Source organism: Sapajus apella, unplaced genomic scaffold, assembly GCF_009761245.1.
Source record: "Sapajus apella isolate SASKATOON/1434 unplaced genomic scaffold, GSC_monkey_1.0 scaffold10, whole genome shotgun sequence".
In the NCBI taxonomy this organism is placed as follows: Eukaryota; Metazoa; Chordata; class Mammalia; order Primates; family Cebidae; genus Sapajus; species Sapajus apella.
Genome location: NW_022436950.1, coordinates 24450627 through 24473764, shown reverse-complemented (window position 1 = coordinate 24473764; position 23138 = coordinate 24450627). Strand labels below are relative to the sequence as shown.

The window sequence follows — 23138 nt, the reverse complement described above, 5'->3', positions numbered from 1 at the left end:
ATAAATGTTTGGTGAATGAATAAAAAGATGAATAAGTAAATCCAGTTGCTATACTAAACTAAACACCCATATATTATTTGAAAGAGCTCTCTGATCACATTTTGCATCTCCAAGTTTATAGGTCAAGTAAATAGTTTTGATGTGCCACTAAACATTAATGGTTCTGCTGCAGTCATGTAACTCTGCCTGGTGTGATAAAAATTCTAATTCTAGAAAGTTAGGGAAAAAGTATCAAACCAAACCAATTTAAGACAAGTTTCATATTGTCTAGAAGGCTCAGTGATGACTGACAAAATCTAAGTGTAGCACTGGTGAAGAGGATAGGCTTTGTAGCAGAGGACCTGGGCTCAGATGACAGCTCAGGCACTTCCAAGTTGAGTGACAATGGCCAGGTTACTTATCCTCCTTGTACATTTCCCTGTACTAATGTAATGAGTTAATGTATATAATATTCTTGACATGTGGTAAGTGCTGTATAAACATTTTCTATTTTTATTCTTGTGGAAAAATTAATATTTCATTTATCATTAGAAACTAAGAATAGACAATATTCTTATTGTCCTTAAGAACAATTGTCGTACTTATTTTAAAGTATACTCACTGGTATTTATGGGAATTCCATATTTTGAAGCAATTTGCTCTTTACTTAATTTATAAGTCAAAAAATCCTTGGTGTGGTTGCCTTTTGGCCTCTGGGAAGAGGGCAGCATGGCAGTTAAATATTCAGTGGTAATTCCTTGAGAACATAATGCTTGGGAGATGGTGCTAAATGATCCTTGGGTTGTGTTCATTCGGTTGTTTCTGTACATTGCCTGTGAGACAAAAATTCACAATTTATTGACACTATATGAGCTTTAGATGCTACTGAAAACAAGAGAGAAAGAGAACCTGATATACTTAGAGTATCCTGACAGTTTCCATAATTCCTTTTATACGTGTATCCTAAATGTAAATGCAAAAAAATAAACTTCACTAATTAAAGTGGCAAAAATTGTTGCGAGGGTAGAGGAGTTTCCTCGTAGGTGATTTCTTTTCAATGTACTACAATCGAAGCTTGAATGTATTCTAACTACTCAATATGACAGAAGAAATTTTTCAACAAGAACATTGCTGGGTGGCTTTTCTACCTGTGTTAATGGAACACTTCTGGACAGATGCATTTGTTTCAGGGATCTCATTTTGTCTAGCAGCGGATGTGTGCCAGAAGCCATCTGATTGAGAATCTCTCTTAGCCTTATGAAGAGCTCCATCATCTTTTCTACTGGCTTTTGATGTTTCCTTGGGAAAAACACCTAACAGAAACGGAATAAAAATAAATGACTTATGTGGAAAAACTGGAACCCTCACAGATTGTTGATAAGATTGTAAAAAGATACAGCCACTTTGGAAAACATTTTTGAAGTTTATTAAATAGTTAAATATAAATTTACCACTCAACCTAACCGCTCCATTGCTGTGTATTTACCTAAGATAAGTGAAAACCTATGTCCACACAAAGATTTGTATGTGAATGTTTATAGCAGCATTATTCACGATAGCCAAAAAGTGAAAACAATCCAGGTGAATGGATAAACAAAGTGTATATTCCTAAAATGGAATACTATTTGGCAATAAAAGGAAATGAAATAGTGATACATATACATGTATGCAATGAAAACACATTATATTAAGTGAAAGAATCCAGACAGTAAGGCCACATACTTCATGATTCAACTTATATGTAATATCTTTTTAAAAAGGCAAATCTGGCCAGGTGAAGGGGCTCACGACTGTAATCCCAGCACTTTGGGAGGCTGAGGTGGGCGGATCACCTGAGGTCAGGGGTTCGAGACCAGCCTAACCAACATGAAGAAACCCTGTCTCTACTAAAAATACAAAAAATTAGCCAGGTGTGGTGGCACATGCCTGTAATACCAGGCTGCTCAGGAGGCTAAGTCAGGAGAGTCACTTGAACCTGGGAGGCAGAGGTTGTGGTGAGCCAAGAGTGCACCATTGCACTCCAGCCTGGACAACAAGAGTGAAATTCTGTCTTAATAAATAAATAAATATAAATAAAAAGGCAAATTTTCAGAGACAGAAAATAGATTAGAAGTTGCCTAAGCTAGAGATTGAAATGAGAGGTAACCGCAAATACACTTGAAGTTTCTTTTGGGGATAATGGAAATGCCCTAAAATTAGATTGTGGTAATAGTCGCACAAAATCATATATTTACTAAAAAGTCATTGAGTTATATACTTAAAGTGAGTGATTTTATGGTACATAAACAATACCTCAATAAAGTTGCAAAAATAGATGATTTTAGAAGTCATAAAACAAATGTCAATTATGTATTTCTTCATGTATACTATTGCTCAAAAATCATACAATATACACCTAAAAATTAAAATAAAACTGTCTAAAGGCTTACACGATTTATCAGGCTAAGTGATTGTAATCCCATAATGCTTATGTGCTACTGGAAGAAACACTGAAAATGTCTTAAAATTTTAATGTAATTTTTAATCCTCTTATTTCATTTATTCAGGAAACATTAAGTGCCTGCTGTGTTCCCAGCACTGGGAGAGGTGATGTCTATGCCGTGGTGCTCCAGCTGGCACCACCTCGGTACTGAGGGAACTTTGACCTATTAGGAGGAACAGATATCAAACAAGTCAAAGAACCAAAGGCTGGGGATATGAGAAGGTAGGGAGTGTTTAGCTAGGAAAGAAAAGAAGACCTTTCCGAAGCATAATCTCAAAGAATGACAAAGCACATACCATTGGAAGAATAAGAAGAGAAAGGGCATGGGCAGAGGGGCAAAGCTGTTTTGGGTCTCTGAGGAGAAAAAACTCCTGACATTTCCAAGGAAGTCAAAGACCAAAATTATGAACACAAGATTCAGTTGGAGAGATAGCTTTGTGTTCTTATCTCCCACAGTGCACAGCTCTCATTCTTGAAGATACAGTTACCTCAACAGCACAGCTCCTAATTCCAGTCATATTTTAAAAATTAGAATCAACATTTTTTTTCTATTTTCTATTGTAGTTCTGCCAAAATTCTAGGCATTCCCACATTAATGTGAAATAAATGGGTATGCCCGTGTTTAATGGCTAGACTCAACAACAGATATTTAGTTTGATATCTGCTCTGTAGGGGCAATATAAAATTAAAGTTAAAATTTTAGGTGAAATAATAATAATTTCATGTCACATGTATTTCAGGTTACAGTTTATGTAAAATAACCATTGGTTGAGTTAATGGATATTTGCTGCATTTCCCTATGGGCCAGGCACTGTTCCTTGCATTAAAATGTTTCAGTGAACAAAGAGGCCCTTGTAGAACTAACATACTAGTGGAGGTAGACAGCAAATACATTTTAAACATGAGCCAGTCACGGTGGCTCACACCTGCATTCCCAGCACTTTGGGAGGCCAAGGTGGGAAGATCACTTGAGGTCAGGAGTTCAAGACCAGCCTGGCCAACGTGGTAAAATGCTGTCCCTACTAAAAATATAAAAATTAGCCAGGTGTGGTAGCGTGCATCTGTAATCCCAGCTACTCGAGAGACTGAGGCACAAGATTCACCTGAACCCAGGAGATGGAGCCTGCAGTGAACCAAGGTGGCATCACTGCACTCCAGCCTGGGTGACAGAGAGAGACTCTGTCTCAAAAAAAAAAAAAAAAGTTTAAAAATGAAAATTAAATAAAATCTATAGTTAGCTGAAAGTAAAACAGAAGCCAGAATAGGAAAAGGGGATTTAAGAGCACTGTAGGCACCATTGGTTGCATTTTAAATAGGATAGTCAGGATAGACCTTACTGAGAAGGTCAATGTAAAGCAAAGAAAGAAAAAAAAAAAAACAATAGCCTTGCAAATCATGTGAAGGGTTGTCTCTAGAGTTATGTTAACACAGCAACCCTGGAGCCAGGGTCCAGAAAGTAGCCAGGTAGAAAGTGAGATTTTTACTGATGAGGAATAGTTGTGCAGATCATGAGGCCCTTGTAAGATTTAGGGGTTTACTTAAATCAAATGGAGAGCCGCTGGAAAGTCTGGAGTGTATGGATGATATAATGTGACTTTAAGTTTTAAGAGGATGACTCAGGCTGCTTGCAAGATGGTAGGGATGGGGGTAGAGGATAGGTGTGGAAGCAGGGGCTCTGGCTAGGAGACCATTGCAGAAATATAGGTTTGAGACGATAATAACTAAAAACAGGATTACTTACAATTAGTCCAAAACATTTTTGTCCCTTTGGCTATAATGTCTCAAACATATGTCAGCTATTTCCTTTTGGTTGTTCTTACTGCAGAGAATGACAATTCTTCAGTGTTTTTAAGAACATGTACATATTTTTGACCCAGGTTAAATTTGGGTGAACACAGGTGCTTAATCTTCCTATGTTTATATTTTTTTGTTATTTCTTAAATAAGTACTCACAAAGCATCTGCATATTGCAAGATGAAGTCATTGCTGATTTTGCTAAGCCCTAATAATGACCATTTGTTTTTTCTTCTGGATATGTAATGGTAGCCTCTATCTAAATTGATGAAGAAAACATGAAATTTTGGGGGAACACTGAAACAAACTCTATTTTTAATTAAGAAAATCCTTTTTCTGAGTCTTTTTAACCCAATTATTTAAAAATAATTGCAACATTTGCATTTAACACTTAAAATACAACATTTGTATTTCACAATAATAGTATGTATTAAATTTAATTATTGGTCTCTGATACACAAACCAAGAATTAAAAAGGCAATAATATTTGTTTCCATGTCTATAAAATGTGCAAAATTGCAATATGTGATCTCTAAGTTTGCATTTAGCTTTAAAATAACGCAGTAATTCCAAAACCTGGATAAATGGATCTCATCCCTCATAGTAGCAGGGAACATACATGTGTAATGAATAGTCTTATATAAACTATGAATAGAAACATATTTAACCGACAGCAACTTGCCTTGTATGTGAAGTTGTAAATGTCTAAGTAGCGCAGAAGAGTGAGTCCGATGAGGTAAGACTGCCGGGATCTCTCTGAAAGAGAGAGGTTGCAGAATTCCTTCATTGCATCTTCCAGTTTGGGATTGGTGATATTAGTATCACAAGAATGCAGCCAAAATACCTGAGAAATAATCTGCAATTGGAGGAAGAAAAATATTTCAGCTGTGAATCATTTGAGAGTCAACTATTCATTTTAAGAGGTTTGTTTTTGTATACTCTAAATTTTAAAATATAACAAAAAGTCCTCAAGAATCAAACAAGTTTTAATCTAAAGCACTAATTACTATTAATAAAACTATAGAGAATTCATGGTTCACTTAATAAGTAATTTGGGATGCTGGGCATGGTGGCTCACGCCTGTAATCCCAGAACTTTGGGAGGCCAAGGAGGGCAGATCATAGGTCAGGAGTTCAAGACAATCCTGGCCAACATGGTGAAACCCCATCTCTGCTAACAATACAAAGAATTAGCCTGGCGTGGTGGCATGTGCTTGTAATCCCAGCTACTCAGAAGGCTGAGGCAGGAGAATTGCTTGAACCCGGGAGGCAGGAGGCAAGGTTGCAGTGAGCCAAGATTGTGCCATTGCACTCCAGCCTGGACGACAGAGCAAGACTCCATCTCAAAAAAAAAAAAAAAAAAAAGGCACCACTCAGGTTGACTCCCAGATTTCTTGCCTGAACAGCTGATGGTATCAAGAAAGATAAGTGGTTTGGAGTAAGTTTGGGAAAAATACTAGTTTAAGACTTTGTTCCCTTTAAATTTTTACTCTTAATAAATTCAAATTGCATTTAATTTTTGTAATCATTCAAAGTTAAAATCTTAGGCAACATACTCTGTGGGTCCAGAGATGTAAAGCAAAGAAAAAGCTCCAAATCATACAATCATCTGAATCCTCCATCTTGAACAGGAATGCTCCTGTAGATAGTGAGGTATGATTGCACAAAAGAAGATGCCATCTTTATTACCACCAAGTTGAAATAAAGAGAAAAGCGTATAACATTCAAGGCTCTAGGAACTTTTCGCTCTTTCCTCTTGAATGTAATAAGAATGTACCCTCTCCATTTACATGTTTTATTTACTAAAATGAACCTGTTCTACCAGAAGCCAAAAATGTGATTGCTGAAATTATATCTCAGGATCAAGAATTCAAAAGGTGAGGTTAAAGAGAAAAAGACAATGAATATTATTTACTAGTACAAGAGGAAAAATATAAAGGCAAAGCTGTTTTAATTTTTTTTTTTATTGGGGAACCAATTAAAATGACCAGAGAAAGCTGCAGTATTTTCTAAGGGAGCTTTAAAGGCTTTTTAAAAACTTTATCCGATATTGGAAAATAACTGAGCTGTGCTTAGAAATGACATATTCGGTCACACATAAGTTTTGAATGGATGAGGCCTTAAGCTCTGCAGCTCTTTTGGAAAATTTTCATGACACTTCCATACAATGGACTTGGAAAAAGAATAAAAGATGAGACATTTTGAGTGGAAAATCCTTTACCAGGATATGAAAAAATGACATTATTCATGTTCACATCAAAAAATGTTTACTACCAACCACAAACCTAAAGTAAAAATGAGTATTCATTTTTATTTTAGTTGCAAGCAATAGTAAATAGGGTCCATTTATTTTTCCCCAATTAGGTTACTGAAGTTTGACTTTGACAGCCTATGAGGAGGTACAAATTCACCTCAAACAATGTGATTGTAACAGTGAATATAACTCTTTAGGGATGCCATCAATTCTTTGAGGAAGCCACCTGAGGGTAAAGAAAATGAAAGAATAAAGGAGGCATGGGAAAAGAGAAGGAAAAATAAAGAAAAAAGGAACACGTAATGATAATATTCTTGCTTCAGAATTTTTCTTTTATCTTTACTTAAGAATTAGTCCTCCATGTTTATCATTTCCATAGAAAATGCTCCCAATGAAGCATGCAGCTTCTCAGTGTTTAACAGTAAGTGCTCAACAAATGCTAAATGCTATTTAAATTTTTAAGAACTGCATGTAAGTACAAACCCATGGCACCCCACCTCAGCTCTGTTATCAGGGATGGGAATGGCTAATAACTTGTCAATACTTCTGTTGGACATTGCTGTTGTTCTTCTTAGTTCTTCTTTCAGCTCTTCAACATTTTTAAACATTTCTATTAACTGACCTGTAAGAAGAAAAACATAAAAAGAAAACACAGGTTGGTTTGTAAGGTCACTCTTTTTAGTAGGACTAACATAGAGAAATCTTCTAGACTAAAACATACATGCCTTGTCAGGAGCAGTGTCTCCCAATTTTGACAAACTTTGCATATTTAGGATCTATTTCTATCGGATTTAGATTTGTTCTTATTATGATATCATAAACCCAAGGTAACAGATTGCTCTGGGTTATAAATTTTCCTTAGGTATCTACAACTCAAGGTTGATTTAAGGAAAATAAGCTTTCCTCACAGATTTTGATCACACAGTGCACTAAATAAATATCTCTCTATTTGATTTAAAATATCACACAAATTCAATATGTTTTTTAACCTGGGATCATGTAATATTGTCTATTTGGGACAAAGTTTGATAAATCCACACATACTGCCACAGAGCATTTTTCTTTAACTACGTTCACACTACACTATAAAGGGTTTTTACATTCATTATCTCAGTTTTAAATAGAATCTCTTTAACTTCAAACTCTTTTAGGACAGTGATTATAATTCTTTTATTTCCAGGTCATTAATGGAACAATAAACAATATTTTGATTTTAGCAGATTGTAATAATCACCCTGCAAATGCCTTTCAATTGCTTTTATTAAGTATCCTTCATGCAAATATGTCTTATTTTTGAACATAGTACACTTCCAATTCTGTGGCTGCCCATTGTCCCAAAGTCAGAATGCCTTTCCTTTCAGTATTGAGGAATTATGCAAAGAAGAAACATATTTCATGATACATCATGCTTGGAATACTAATAGAAAGTTCTGAATTGAGATTTCTGTAGACGGCAGTGCATCCTTTTGGTTTTTTTTCCATCAGATTATTTTCAAAGAAGCAAATAAATTTCATCATTGCCCTTGCAGCTGCCTATAGGATGCACTTTAATATATCAGAGAAACGAAAGGTGAATAGTCTAACTAGCTAAACTTTTGAAGATTTTTTTGCTGCGAAATCAAATTTCCCTGTTTCATTCTCTGCTAGCTTTCTGTGTGTTTACTTTAGACAAGTAACCATATTTGAATGCTTCAGGTTTCTCATGTGTAAGGGCAGATAGCAAAGCGAGTTTGGTTGGGAACTTCAAAAAAAGCCTGTCTTAAACTGCAGCATAAGGATCACATGCATTCTAATAAGACAAGATGTAAAATGTGGATGGGGAAACACCTGGCTTTTCAGAAGCATCTGCACTGTTATTGACATGCAGCATGGCTTCTACGGTCAGTATCAGCTGCGTGATGTTTTCCAAGTAATTCATTTGCAGTGTCTGTTCTAGAAACCTGGAATGAAACAGAAAAGAAGAAATTCAACTAGGTATATCAATATTTTGGAAGCGATTTCACCAAAGAAGATGACAATGGAAAAACTTACTGATCCATATTTAAATTAATTTTGCTTGGATCCCCAGTCAGCAAATCTCTCACTTTTGTAGATATGACATTGTCATGGTACAGTAAGCTGGCTACTATTTCGGTGCCCAGCTCTGCTGCTTCCAGGAATTGCAGATCAAATTCACTGTCTTTACACAGGCTCCCAAAGCTCAGAGCAGAGAGCTGGCATGATTTCTCTATCAGATTGGAAGTTTCAGATTCACAAAGAAGTTCAGTCAAGTTGCGAAGTTGAGACAGCTTTCCAAAATGGGAAAAGAGTGGGAAATAGATCAGTTACATTTTTCTACATATATAGTAGTTGATAACAAGCAACCACAGCTGATTTCCTTGAAGAAAAACATTCTGCATATGTATTTGGTTAGTTGGCATTTGATGTTAGTTTTATTACGAAGTACTACTCTCTGTCACTTGAGTTTATTGATCTCATAATGAGTTTGATAAAACTTTTAGGCTGATTAGAACTTTCTTTCTCTGTCGAGTCATAGGTTTAAAAAATGTAGTTTGGTTTTATCCAGCTTAACTCACAAATACTTCAACTGATTTTATATTTTAAATCATATGAAAGGGAAGATAGAAAGCAGGTTTGTTTTGGAACTTTTAAAAAGCATTTCTTCCACACACCCATTAAGATGGCAACTAATTAAAACCCAGAAAATAACAAGTGTTGGAGAAGATGTGGGGAAATTATAATTCTTGTGCACTGTTGGTGTGTGTATACACACACACACACACACACACACACACACACACACACAGAGGGTATATTATTAAGCCTTAAAAAGGAAAGAAATTCTGACACAGGCTGCAACATGAATGAACTTTGAGGATACTGTGCTAAGAGAAATAAATAAGCCAGTCTCAAGAAATGAACAGTGAATGGTCTAATACTATGTGATTCCACTTATGTGATGAGGTAGCTAGAGTAATCAAATTCATAGAGACAGAGCAAAATGTGGGTTGTTGGGGGCTAGGGAAGTAGAGAATGAGGAGTTGTCGTTTAATGAATATGGAGTTTCAGTTTTACAAGATGAAATGAGTTCTGGAGATTAGTTGCACAACAATGTGAATGTACTTAACACGACTGCACTGTATAGTTAAAAATGGTTAAGACAGTAAATGTTATATTTATTTTACCACATTTTTTAAATTATTTTTTGAGATAGGCTGGAGTACATTGGTATGATCACAGCTCACTGCAACCTCGATCTCCAAGCTCAGGTGGTCCTCCCACCTTAGCCTCTCGAGTAAGTAGCTGGGACTACAGGCATATACTTGCATGTTTGGATAATTTTTTGTATTTTTGGTAGAAATGGGGTTTCATCATGTTACTCTGGCTGGTCTCAAACTCCCGGGCTGAAGCCATCTGCTGGCCTCAGCCTCCCTAACTGCTGGAATTGCAGATGTGAGCCACCATGCCCAGCCAACAATTTTTAAAGGTTAACAAAAAATTTTAAAAGCCTTTCTTGAACTGCTGCATGAAGATCATATTCATTCTAATAAGACCATATTTAAACCACGGACGAGAATACATCTGATTTTTTGGAAGTGTCTGCACCGTTTCTGACATCTTCCTCCCTCAGGTATTGTAGGATACTGGGTGCTTTTGTCCTTAAAAGCTCTTAAAACATGCTCAGAAAGGGCTTAAAAATCCCACACCCAGAGGAAAAAGAGAAAAAATGAAAATCAGATAATTTCCTATCCTGTCAGTGATATTTCTCTCACTATCAGTTCACTATATTCTATGTATCCTGAGGATATATTGCATGCCCTACATCCTGGGGAAAAAATAATATATGCCTCTGGGAAAACAAATTCTATTGTGCTTGGAAGCTACCCTGGAGCTGTTTCTTTTTAAGAAGGGAAATAAATTGGAAGAATATCCTAATAAGCAAATATATGGTCATTCATTACAGCTCAGTTTCCAATCAGAAGTTACATATTGACAGAAATGAAGTATTTTATGGTACCAGCAAATGTTTTGGAATATTTATTTCCATCTTATCAGATACAAAAGGCACAATGATGTGTCTTTAATGAGAGATTTATAAATACACATAGGTCATAGCAATTAAATGTTGATTATCTTAGATAGTAAATATCATTGGTCTATTTTCCATTGTAATTAATATTATAATTGTTTGAACTATTCAAAAATGGTTTTATATATACAAAAATTCTACTTACTAGTGTTACTGCTATGAGAAATTTTCCATTCTGGAATTGACCCAGTCACTGTACCACCTGTAACTACATTTGCCACTCTATTCTTTCTTTTGATTTTCCAATTACTAGATATGATTAAACCTGCAATAAATGGAGTGAAGCCTCTATAACACATTCTCCAGGGACTTTTTCTGGTAAATTATTAAATTAAAAGATAAATTCTGTTGGGCTAATATATTTGTTTTAATTGAGCTTTGAGGGTGTTTGTACATTTGAATGTCTTTTACCCAGTAGAGACTCAAATATGTTTTTTAATTGCAAGTTTGGTCTACATGGGTGGGAAACCAGCCAAAGTCCATATAGTATGGTCTTGGCTTAGTGAGATAAAAGTTATAGAAGAGGAAATTGGAAATCTAGCCATATTGTGGCTAATAGGCTTGGTTTTCCAAAATAAAAATATAATTCAGGGCCAATAATATGGAATGCCTTGAGAAGCATATCCACAAAGAAGCAACATTATGATCATTTCATATTTGTCATTACTTACTACTTTATTCTGAGAGCAATACATGCATTAAAGTCCTAGAAGCTTCACAGATCATTAAAAATCAAAATAAATTCAGTGAACTTCTTCAAAAGTATATGTCAACTTCAGATTCCAGATTTGCCAAAGCTTCATACAGAGCCCTTCTCTCTTTCATCACCAGTAAAAGTTCAGGCCTAAAATAGAACAACGGAAGACTAACGCCATTTCCAGCTGTGATTGAATTCTCCAGTGCCTGATGCTTTTCAAATGCATCCGAATCAGAATCGTAAGTGACATGATGATATTGACCTCACAATAGCATGAGCATAAAATAAAGCAGCAATATTCCTGAGCTCTTCGTAGGTAAATAAAGGGAAAAATAAGTCTATTTAAAATTTTAAAGGTGTTACAATAATAAAAACATTGTGTTATTTGTATTTCTGCCCCAAACAGGAAACACCCACATTATGTGTAGCTCTCCAGTTGGGAAATCATTCTTCCCATCAAAGCGACTGGAAAGAAAAAAAGATAAAACAATGAAGGGAGGAGAAAACTCAAAATTTCTAGAAGAGCAGAATGTTCAGGCAAGGAGAAGGAGCTGGGAAAAGTCACCGATGAATGACAGGGTTCACCACCATCTTAGGAATATCATGACTAAAGTGTTAGAATGGGTGTGCCCTAACTGATGGTCACAATCATGATACTAATTATCAGGTGGGCAAAGCAGAGGAGTAAGAGCATCTCTAACCATGGAACTCTAGGATTTTGTCTTCATTCTTTCAGTGATAGGTACTGAGTGTTTCCCATGTGTCATATTCTCTGCCAGGTGCTGGGGATGCATTGCTAAAGGAACAGACCTGGCAATATTCCTCATGGAGCTTGTGATCTCAGACTGAATGGGTCCCATCAATTTCACTCAGCAGCCATGCTTGTTATAAATGATAATAGATTTTCTACTCAAAGGAAAAGATTGTAGTTTATTTCCACTTCTGTACCTTCTAGAACTTTTTCCATAATGTAACCCTCATGGAGAGCATTTTATTCAAATTGGGGATGATGATGTTTCAAATTATTTTTAGCCCCAATCCCCTCCCATTAGTATAAATGTTTGAGACTGTCATGTTTCCATTCCCCTCGTGTATATTATGTGCTTCCTGGTGACTTTCTAAGTCAAGAACTACAATAAGTAATTGCCCAGGGAGCATGATTACATCATCAGTGCTCTGCTTTAACACCATCTCTTTTTCATACATTCATGAATCAAGCCTTAAGCTCCTACTATGTGGGGCTTTAGGGGTGATGAAGGCATAATTTCATCAGCTTAAACGCTAGTGAGGAAACCAGATCTGACATATAAAACAAACTATAATACCAAGTAATGAGTTCCAAGGCCAGAAATCTCACAGTCATTGGAGATGTCATCTCAGTAGAGATGGCTCTTTCTAAAATGCAAATTTCACCTTCTTCAAATTCACAACTTCCATGGTCAAATTCAAACTCCTTGACAAAGAAGTCAGAATCTGGGCTGAGCCTCACCCTGCAGCCCTCTTTTCTGCCTATGCTATGGGCATCTTCTGTTCCAGCTGAACACGTGACTGCAGATAGCCTCTACCTATCTTTCAGGTTAACGCCTCTATCTTCTTAAACTCAGGACTCTATGTCTATAATGCACAACTCCCCTAATTAATTCTACATAGCCTTCAAAACTCAGAGAAAACGTTATTTTCTCTATAGAATTTCTTCTTTCCATCTGTATCCCTTACAATCCATGCTAGATCTCCCACCTCCATGCACAGAAGCCTCTATCCACATTCCACAACACTTAATCTCACTGTATTATAATTGTCGGTCTGCTTTTCCATCTCCTCCACTGGATTGACTACAAGCACTTTGGGGTTAGGGGGTAGGTCTTACAAATAAATAGATTAGTATTATGGGAGCACATATAATTGATAGAAAAAAATTAATGGATAAATATTATAGGAACACAGAAGAAAAAGTCATTATCCTGGCTGAAAAACAGCAAGAAACGTGATACTCTAACATAGAAGAAGGGATGTTTAAACTTGTCCTTGAGGGATGAGTAGGAATTTTCCAGATGAATGCACAACTTCCTTCTCATTTGCACAAACAAATTAAGATAATGCTAAATTAAGTATATTAGAAATTTTGATGCATGTAGAAGACTAGGGCTAAAATGTAGGTAATGTCACTAGCACATTTATTTGTAATATACATGGACATAATGTTTTACATTCCTGCTTAATTATACCATGTTCAGTATACATGTCATCTTGCTTGCCCTGAATAAACCAGTTGTAATTTCACTTCATTCCTGACTATGTAAATCCAATTGAACGGCTATTCTTACTAGGAAAACAGCTTTCAAATTTTAATAGGGTTATTTAAAAAATAAACTAAATTTTATGATGTAGTATGATAATCTCATACTACATGTATGAGATAAACACAGAATAACAGACAAATAAGCATAGAGAGATTCCCACTTTGGGGTTTTATTTTTGGGGGCTTGCTTTTTCTCACATTCTCCAGTATCATAAATTTTAATATGACTTATTTATTTCTGCTCCTGATGACAATAATAATAGAGTGAACCACATTCGGAGATTTTTTTATGCTGTGAAATCTAAAACATCAGCTTTCAAAATCTACTTTTACAGATTTTAAAACTCAGGATATCTCAAATCAGAAATCACATTGTGAATCTTTTTTCAAATCTCTTTCAAATTATGAGGTTTAATACAATAACTACTATTAACCATTCTCTTATGAATATTCATACTGTAATTAGGCTCTTATGGGTCATTTCATGCAGAGATCCCCACTGATTAAAAACAAAATACCATTATATAACATTAAACTCTTTAAAAAAATAATTAATTTTTTTTTTTTTTTTAAGATGGAGTCTTGCTTTGTCACCCAGGCTGGAGTGCAATAGCGCGATCTCAGCTCACTGCAATCTCTGCCTCCTGGGTTCAAGTGATTATCCTGCCTCAGTCTCCTGAGTTGCTGGGATTACAGGCATGTGTCACCACACCCGGCTAATTTTTGTATTTTTAGTAGAGATGGGGTTTCACCATATTGGCCAGGCTGGTCTTGAACTCCAGACCTCAGGTGATCCACCCACTTCGGCCTCCTAAAGTGCTGAGATTACAGGTGTGAGCCACCGCACCCAGCTAATTTATTAATTTTTTTAAAGACAGGGTCTCACACTGTCACCTAGGCTGGAGTGCAGTGGTGACAATAGCTCACTGCAGCCTCAAACTCCTGGTCTGAAGTGATTCTTCCCATCTGAGCCTCCTGAGTAGCTGCAATTACAGGCATAAGCCACTGCATCCAGCCATAAACTCTTTTGTCACCTTTTTTCTAGAGTCATAAGAGGACCATTATAAATCTAGAGTTAAAATAGAATCATTATTTACAAAGATCAGATTTAAAACTTAAAGTAAAAGTACATCTTGCCAAATATTATAGGAAGTGTTGAGGTTTACTTTTTATCTTTCATGGCTTACTTTTGATTTTAGGACTTCAGGAACTGGAGGGAAGTAATCCTCATAAGAGCCATTTCGAAGAAAAGATTTTTTAAATCGTATTGTGGACTGCAAGAGTCTTAGATTTTCTGAAAAGGAAGGGAGAAGAGTTACTTTACGTGAATTGCAAGGTCATTTAGGAAACCAATTTGATAGACACCTCTATCCTGATTTAGTACTAAATTTTGTCTAAGATAATAGCCTACTTCAATATAAATATAAGATGAGTGAAAATTTAACCTTTATTTGAACCATGGGGACAATAGAGTTCATTATTTTAAAAATATTCATAGATATTCTGCTTAGAGATAAAAATACTTCTAGCAAAGATGCTACATAGTTTTGGCTCTTTGTGAACTGACTATGCTTTATTCCTGACTTTTGGATATACTATTAAGTTGAAGTATCTTGGAGAGAAGAGGTTGTGGAATCACTGTGATATAAATAGGCCTTTCCAACCTTGATTAATTGATACCTTATAAACAAAGACCAGACTTAAATATTTGTTGTGCTATTTGCTTGCCATTAACTCTCAGAAAACTATTTTTAGTGTGGCAAAAAAGAATGTGTGTGTCCTAGAAAATGTGAGAAAATAGGTCTTTTCTCTCAAAAAAAAACATTTTATTAAATATAATCTTTGTGGTTACCCATGTAGGCAGAAAATTGCAAATAAAGTGTGTAAGGATAGAAAATAAAAATAGTCTGCCACAAAGATGCCTTTGTTTGTGTAATTTACACCCACTTTCAGAACTCTATATTATCATGCTTTAACATTTTTTAACAACTAAGATTGTTAAGAGCATAAAAATGTCATGAAGGATCATGTGAACCCCTAATGACTTCAGACACTTGGAAGGTTTGTCCCAGTGGCCATGATCACATTATCCATTCATTATATGGCCATTATATATTAAAGTTTGTCCAGGTGGCCAGCCAGTGCTAGTAGCAGCAACAGAATAATATGATAATAGGACTAGACATTCCCTCGTATATCAAATCAACAGACTGAAACGGATGCATATGGAAACTAAGATTTTAGAGTCTGGGTGCAGTGGCTCATACCTGTAATCCCAGCACTTTGGGCGGATCACGAGGTCAAGAGATTGAGACCATCATGGCCAACATGGTGAAACCCCATTTCTACTAAAAATACAAAAATTAGCCAGGCGTGGTGGCGCACACCTGTAGTTCCAGCTACTCAGAAGGCTGAGGCAGGAGAATCACTTGAACCTGGGAGGCGGAGGTTGCAGTGAGCCGAAATCGTGCCTCTATACTCCAGCCTGATGACAGAGTGAGACTCCGGCTCAAAATGATTTTACAAACTTTTTTGTGTAAGCAAATGCCTCAGAAACTCACTACTTTAGAACAGAAATAGAAACCATGAGCGGCATTTTGATTAAGAAAACTATTACCTGGTGAACCCCTGGCCAAACTGTCAGTCACATTTCTCACACATGCCAAGTAAGGAATATAAGGGCTATTTGCTGATATATTTAAGACGGCATCTTCAAAGTTTTCCAGAATTAGGAGCCTGCAGAATTAGAAAAGAATACCAAAATTAAGTCATATGAAAATAAAGTAAAGCCATTTTGGTCCTTGGTTGTTGGGCACTGGTTGGCTGGGACATTGAAATACTATGGATGTCTTCCCTCATCCAGTTTAACTGCACGATGGCAGCACCTCTCTGGATTCTCTGAGCACTTGCCTTTTCCATGTGTACTATCTTTATATTTAATTATTTTAATATTCCATCATAGGTCATCTTAAGGCGGTTTCTAGGCACTGGCAAGGGTTGTCAGAGAAAATACTGGACTCCCAGTTAAAGTTGAATCTTAGATAAACAATGAATAATCTTTTCATGTGCAAATACATCCCACAAGTCCTGCAATTTTTTTTTCTTTTTCTTTTTATCTCTTTTCATTTTTTTTTTTTTTTTTTTTGAGATGGAGTCTCACTCTGTCGCCCAGCCTGGAGTGCAGTGGTACAATCTTGGCTCACTACCACCTCTGCCTCCCAGATTCAAGTGATTCTGCTGCCTCAGCCTCCTGAGTAGCTGGGATTACAGGCACATGCCACCATACCTGGCTAATTGTTGTAGTTTTAGTAGAGACGAGGCTTCACCATGTTAGTCAGGCCAGTCTTGAACTCCTGACCTCGTGATCTCTATTTTCTAAATCTGGCAACCCCCTTCTGACTCTCCAATTCTTCTCTTGTCAATTGAAAGCTAGGGGGCTAGATGATCTGCTAGGTCCTTTCCATCTATAATATTGAATAACTAGATTTGAATTCATTTAATTGTGATGAGAAAGAACTAATGGGATCCAACTGACCAATATAAGTTCCTTTTTTCTCTAAACAACCAGTGTAGTGTTTCCAAATTAACCACTTTCTGGTTTCCTTTCAAAGTGATTGACATGTGAAGATAGAGCCTAAGATTTTTAAGGCTATGTGAGTAAGGCTATATGAATGAGTATGTGTGTATTATACGTGCCCTGTCATTTCAACTGTGAGGCTGCATCTCTATTTATTTTGTAACTTCTTCCCTTGGTGTCTACTATGGAATTTTATGTACAGTAAAGATGGAATAAATGTCAATGGCTGATTTGGGGATCATCTGTTTTGAATCAAACTGTACGATACCCAAATTAACTAGTCCTATTCGATGTTTAACTTAGATTTTATTAAAATGTGAGTGGGATCAATTAATCTTGGCCTAGCTAGTAAATTTAGGAAAATGTTTTCATCAATATTAAAGAAGACTCAGGGTGTTTAAATGTGGGTTAGTAACACAGGATCCTTGAGGAAGTTTAAAAGAAAAAATAAACAAATGGCAAAAAAAGTCTCTAACTTGGCAGGCAGAGCACAGCAAAGTGGTCAGAGGGCTGACTCATTTAAATACTATTCATAGCATTGATATTAAAAAAAAAAAGCATCCATTTTACGGGCACTCATGCTTGTGCATAGGCATTTTCTTGACTGGAGATTCTTGGTAATACTATATTTGGTGGTCTCAGACCTTTGAGATTTTAGACAGTTAGCTTCATTACTTATCAAGGCCTCCTTATAGATGGTCATGCCATTTATCAATTCACAAATGAAGGACAGGAGAGTGTATTCTTCGAGTAAGTTTTCTGTCCTAAATAAAAGAAACTATCAGGGAAATTTGAAAGTCACATTATTACTGTTAAAAATGCAATAGGAGTGTGACAGGTGGCAAAACTAACCCTGTTCTATAGGTTACCCGTATAATATGAAGATATGAAGCGAGGTTCATGGACTGGTCCACTTATGATATCAGAGAGTCAAGGCAAATCAAATCAAGCCAAGGTCTAATAATAACCAATATATTCACAACACTTGCTCAAAAAATCCTGAGCAGGTGTTCTGAAATATATGATAGTTTCAGAATGTTGAGGGAAGTGGGAAGCAGTGTCTGAAAGAAGATTCCAAAGATAAGCTGAAAGATGGGACTTCAGAATCCAAAACATCAAAAAAGAGACAAATGAAATTATGAGAACAATTATAAATTGACTGCATCTATTTTGGGGAAAGGAGCGTGGAACAATCCATCATTTTATTCAGCTATAGTGATAAGTATAGGTTTCAAAATAAACATTTCTCCTCTGAGCAACTTGAAAGAATGATGCATTTAGTTTTGTATTCCACTTCCTGTTCACCCATGACCCCATCCTCATCACAGAATATCTAGCATTTGTGTTTTGTATATCATACACTTGAGTTAATATCTGTTGAAAGGATAAATACATAAGGAAAAGATATGTATCTGAGAAGTGTCCAATGAGGCATCTCTGGATGAGCACGTCAGGTCATTCTCTTGCTTCAGTAAGGTGGCTCTCCCTTCCTCTCCTCATCTTTCCCCACACCTCCCAATATTGCCCTTCCTTCTTTTGTGTTTGTCTTTCTCTCTGTCATCACTGTTACAACATAGAGCCGTTTCCACTTGGTGCACTGCTCAAGGGCAAAATATTGGCCTAATTTACTAGATGGACTAGAACAGATTTTCATGGTGTACTGTCAAGCTTAAAATAGGGGACAGCTGGGCTAGAATTGACCTTGAAATATCATCTAAGCCATTCTCTTAGTTTCATAAAGAACATTTGATTACAAAAATTTTCGAGAATAGACTTAGTTTACTCCAAAATAAGATCCCATATCTGTGTGCCACAGTTTTGGCATAAATGCCCAATTATTCCCTTAAAACACTTGAGTAATCCTTTATGCAAAATCCTCCCTACTTCCCAAGAGTACTTACAATAAAAGATAAGTGTCTGGATGTGCACATTCATGTGTGTAAGTACAAACACAAAATAATCAAAATAATGACTTTAGAACAAAAATAATTAGGAGAAAGCAGAGCTATGAGGGAAAAGTCGTTTTGAGCATCTTTCTCTAGAAAATTCTGAGCCAAAATAACTTTTATCTTATACCAGTATCACCACTCTGTGATTATTTTAAAGCTGGAATGGAAAGGAAGTCTGGAGATAAGAAATCCCTTAATTTCATCCATCACAACAAGAGCCATCTTAGAAGTATTGAATTCTTCCTAATAAACTGTCAGCCAGCTGTCAGCAACTAACTACATTTGCTGTGGAATTTGCAGGTCTGTGGTGCTGACATTATCAATGCTATGGATGCCTCAAGCCTCTGATAAAAAATTCCTGGCTTCAGCAATAAGTATGCAGTTATCTCAGTTTAAAGGTATTTTGCTATTATTATATTTGATGGCTATATAGGGAATGTGTTTAAAAGACATGACTATTTGAAACATGGCAGCCTGGCTAAGGAGAAACTGCCTAAGGGCTTAGTTGCTCTGGGAGAAGCACCTGGGTCAGCCACCGTAGAGGATGAGGGAGATGGCAGCAGAAACAGGAGGAGGTCATTTATGCAAGGATTTTGGCCAGAATCTACGCAGAATTGGAGAAATTCCCTTTAAATAATAGAAAGTTTGTAAACAACTGTATAAATTCTATTTTAGAAAAAGAAAAACGTGGTTAAAAATAAGTATTCCTGTTTGTTTTTATTTGTATAAATTTCTGTTAGCACAAAAACGTATCCTTTGGGACTAAAATCAAAGAATTTCAATAGTATAATTTATAGGCTAAAGCAGACTTTACCTAACAGGCAGTCCATCTAGTCTCTAAATATGCCTTGAACTACGGGAATTTGCTTCAATTAACTACCATAAGCAACTGTTTGCGCTTCTTACCATAATTATCACAGTTACTTCAGGATCTGCTTGCATTAACGGTCTTTAGACAGCATGGTTGCTGCTGTTATTTCCACTGCCTATTGCAGGGACTTTATATATGTCAATAAATGCCCCAAATTAAATTACCTAGTTTTGCCTAACTGAATACCACTGAAAGCCAACAAATTTTGCATTATCTTGCTTGTGCATAAAAAAATATTTTGATTCTATAGAAATAAAAAAAAAGTAATAAAAATATTGGAGGCTGCTATGGTATGAATGAGTATGCCCTCCCGAAATTCATATGTTGAACTCCAAACCCCAAAGGTGACGGTATTAGGAAGCTTGTTTATAAGCTGCTCACTTTGTGATATTTTGCTATAGCAGGCTGCATATAGTAAGACAGATACTTATACATTGTTTGTGGTGAAAGAAAAGTGTCGGCAACTGGACCTCTAGCCAGACCATCCTCATAGGCATAAGGTAATCCAGAATGACACATTACATCTAGTTATGCAAGCTTGGAACTGAAAGAGAGATTTTCTTGTGCAATCCTAAAGTATCATTAAATAATATCAAAAAATAAGTTTCAACTTTACTTCACTTGGACTATGCCCTTTCCTTTGCTCAGTCGTTGATTTTTTTTATTCCATGCTTATATACACTGATAAGAGAATTATGTTTAGAAACTGTTTTGTTTATTCAGCCAAGTTACCTACCTATTTAGAAATAAACAAAGACTTACTGTGCAGCCAGACTGCTTGGAGATAATGTCTGTCCATCATCCTCACTCCACACATGCGTTATATTATCGGAGTCACCTAAAGTAATAATTTTTATATAGGTAAATATTTAACATGTTTGCTTAAAGATTTTTTTCCTCAGCAAAAATCATCCCAGGTCAAATTAATGAGGAGAAAATGCAGAAATCTGCAGAATTATTCTCCAAAGAATTTTATAAAAAACATCTGTGCTCTTTTGTTGGAAATACTGGTGATATTTATAGGAAATAGATGGCTACCAGTCAAAATAATCCCAATGGTCAAACATATGCATTTCTAACAAGTTCTTTGTGCATCAAGCCACTACATTATTTTATCCCAGGACCTGCATATATAGATGACTGCTGAGTACTATAATGAAGATTAACTATCACGTGATTTGTTAATCAAATGAAGTCAATTTTAGTCTTACGGGTCACTGGATTTTTTTTTTTCCTTCAGTTGTTAGAATGTAGCCTCAGGAAACATCTGCTATCACTAATCTATATTTTCTATCTTTCAAAAAGCAGCCACTAATCTCAATTGAATGCAGCTGTGAATGCAAATTGACTGGTGTTAACAGAACTGTTTTGAGTGTTCTCAAATAATATGAAGGTGCATAGTGTGGTGGGCAGTCACTAAGTTTGGTCTAAGGGAAACCACATATGAAGATCTAATTCAACATCATGAGTTACCCCTAGAAGTTAAATAGGTCCCCGATTCAGCCTGTTGCACAAGGTTGTATCATAAAAGAGTAAGTGTGCAACAGCACTCACATAAAAATTGAAAATGAAAATGCTTTAAATGGTCCCTACATAAATAAAACCATCATAAATCCAATACTTTAATTTGGCTCCTTTAGGGAAATGGTATCACTTGTTTCAGTCTTCTCTTCAGACTCTACTCGTTCCTTATAAATAATCCAGTATATTTCAATGGCGTCATATTTAGCATTGCCTAATCACTTTCAATGGGATATTTTATGACCAGCTTCAATAGTTCTTGTGTTGTCTTTAGTTAGTGCAACCTAAAGCCTTCTAAAAAGGTAGTAGCACAAGGCTGGGTGTGGTGGCTCACTCCTGTAATCCCAGCACTTTGGTAGGCCAAGATGGATGGATCACCCGAGGTCAGGAGTTTGAGACCAGCCTGGCCAACCTGGTGAAAATGAAACCCACACTCTACTAAAAATATAAAAATTAGCTGGGCTTGGTAGCAGGCACCTGGAGGCTGAGGCAGGAGAGTCACTTAAACCTGGGAGGCAGAGGTTGCAGTGAGCCAAGATTGCACCATTGTACTCACTCCAGCCTGGGCGACAGAGCGAGACTCTTGTCACACACACACATACACACACACACACACACACACGGTACTAGTACAAAACTATGCAATCATCCATTCTTTTCTGGTGCTGATTATTAATTTTATTTAAATTAGCATGTGTGTAAAAAAGACTATTCCAGAATTAAAATTGTCACCTGTATCAGTCACCTGTATCAGTCATGTTTAAGTAATGTTTGTACAGCCCCTATCTTGCAGAGCAGCTGTCTCAGTTTTTCCTGTTCAGCAAAGTGGAGTTTTTCTGTGCTCTGTTCATGATGCAGCTAAATATTTATTGCTCAAATAATACTAATGCATCAGTGAGTTAAAGGAACAAGAATGAATGGGATGCCCAGAGTAAATAAACCTAATTAACAATAGTAATACTTATTACGTATTGGCTTCTATATACAGAATGGATTTAAAAATTTGTTGAGATTTATGCTTTTGCAATGTAAAAGTATATAAAGCTCTTTTTCTAAGATCAAATTTTGCTCACTTTGAACTCCTACATGATGCTGAACAAGCTAATTGGTATTTGTATACTATGTGGTTATAGAGTTTTTCTTTTTCATCAAGCCATTAAAATAAGTAACTAATAGAAAATTAAAGGTACATTATCAATGATAGACTTGACCCTGCAGTCAAATAGAGATTTTTCCCCCTGGTCACTAAGGACTATAAAGCATATTGAAGGAAATACTATACTAAACAGGCCTTAATGAAGTGGAAAATGTTACAGACTCTTAAAAACTGAGATTTTACTTGTTTTTTATTTGTAAGATTAGGCATATATAAAATTGTATTCACAGACACAGAAATATGGTACATAGATAACCTCTTTTTATCAGTAAGGATTGCTTTCTATCCTAAATTACATCCTAAAAATGTAATTTCATATCATGTACTATTTTGCAAAAGATCAAATTCCAATGAGTCACAAAGATAATCTCTGCTCCCAAAACTCAATATTTATAAATGGACTTACTATGGAGTGTATTAACTGTGTAGCAAGGATCCTAGCTGGAGCTGAGCTGAGAATTAGATATCTT

At 36.1% G+C, this 23138-nt stretch overlaps 1 protein-coding gene across 1 annotated transcript in view; it reads right to left on the bottom strand.

The window, feature by feature from the left end:
* The window catches only part of ABCA12 (ATP binding cassette subfamily A member 12), a 199192-nt gene that overhangs the window by 80075 nt on the left and 95979 nt on the right, over positions 1–23138 (bottom strand). Inside the window, exons 9-17 of the mRNA XM_032278308.1 lie at positions 20754–20829; positions 16212–16330; positions 14782–14888; positions 8540–8796; positions 8336–8448; positions 7006–7130; positions 4938–5111; positions 1128–1292; positions 602–812 (exon numbers count right to left, since the gene is read on the bottom strand). Coding sequence (XP_032134199.1) covers positions 602–812; positions 1128–1292; positions 4938–5111; positions 7006–7130; positions 8336–8448; positions 8540–8796; positions 14782–14888; positions 16212–16330; positions 20754–20829 — 1347 coding nt within the window. The remainder of the gene's footprint in view (positions 1–601; positions 813–1127; positions 1293–4937; positions 5112–7005; positions 7131–8335; positions 8449–8539; positions 8797–14781; positions 14889–16211; positions 16331–20753; positions 20830–23138) is intronic.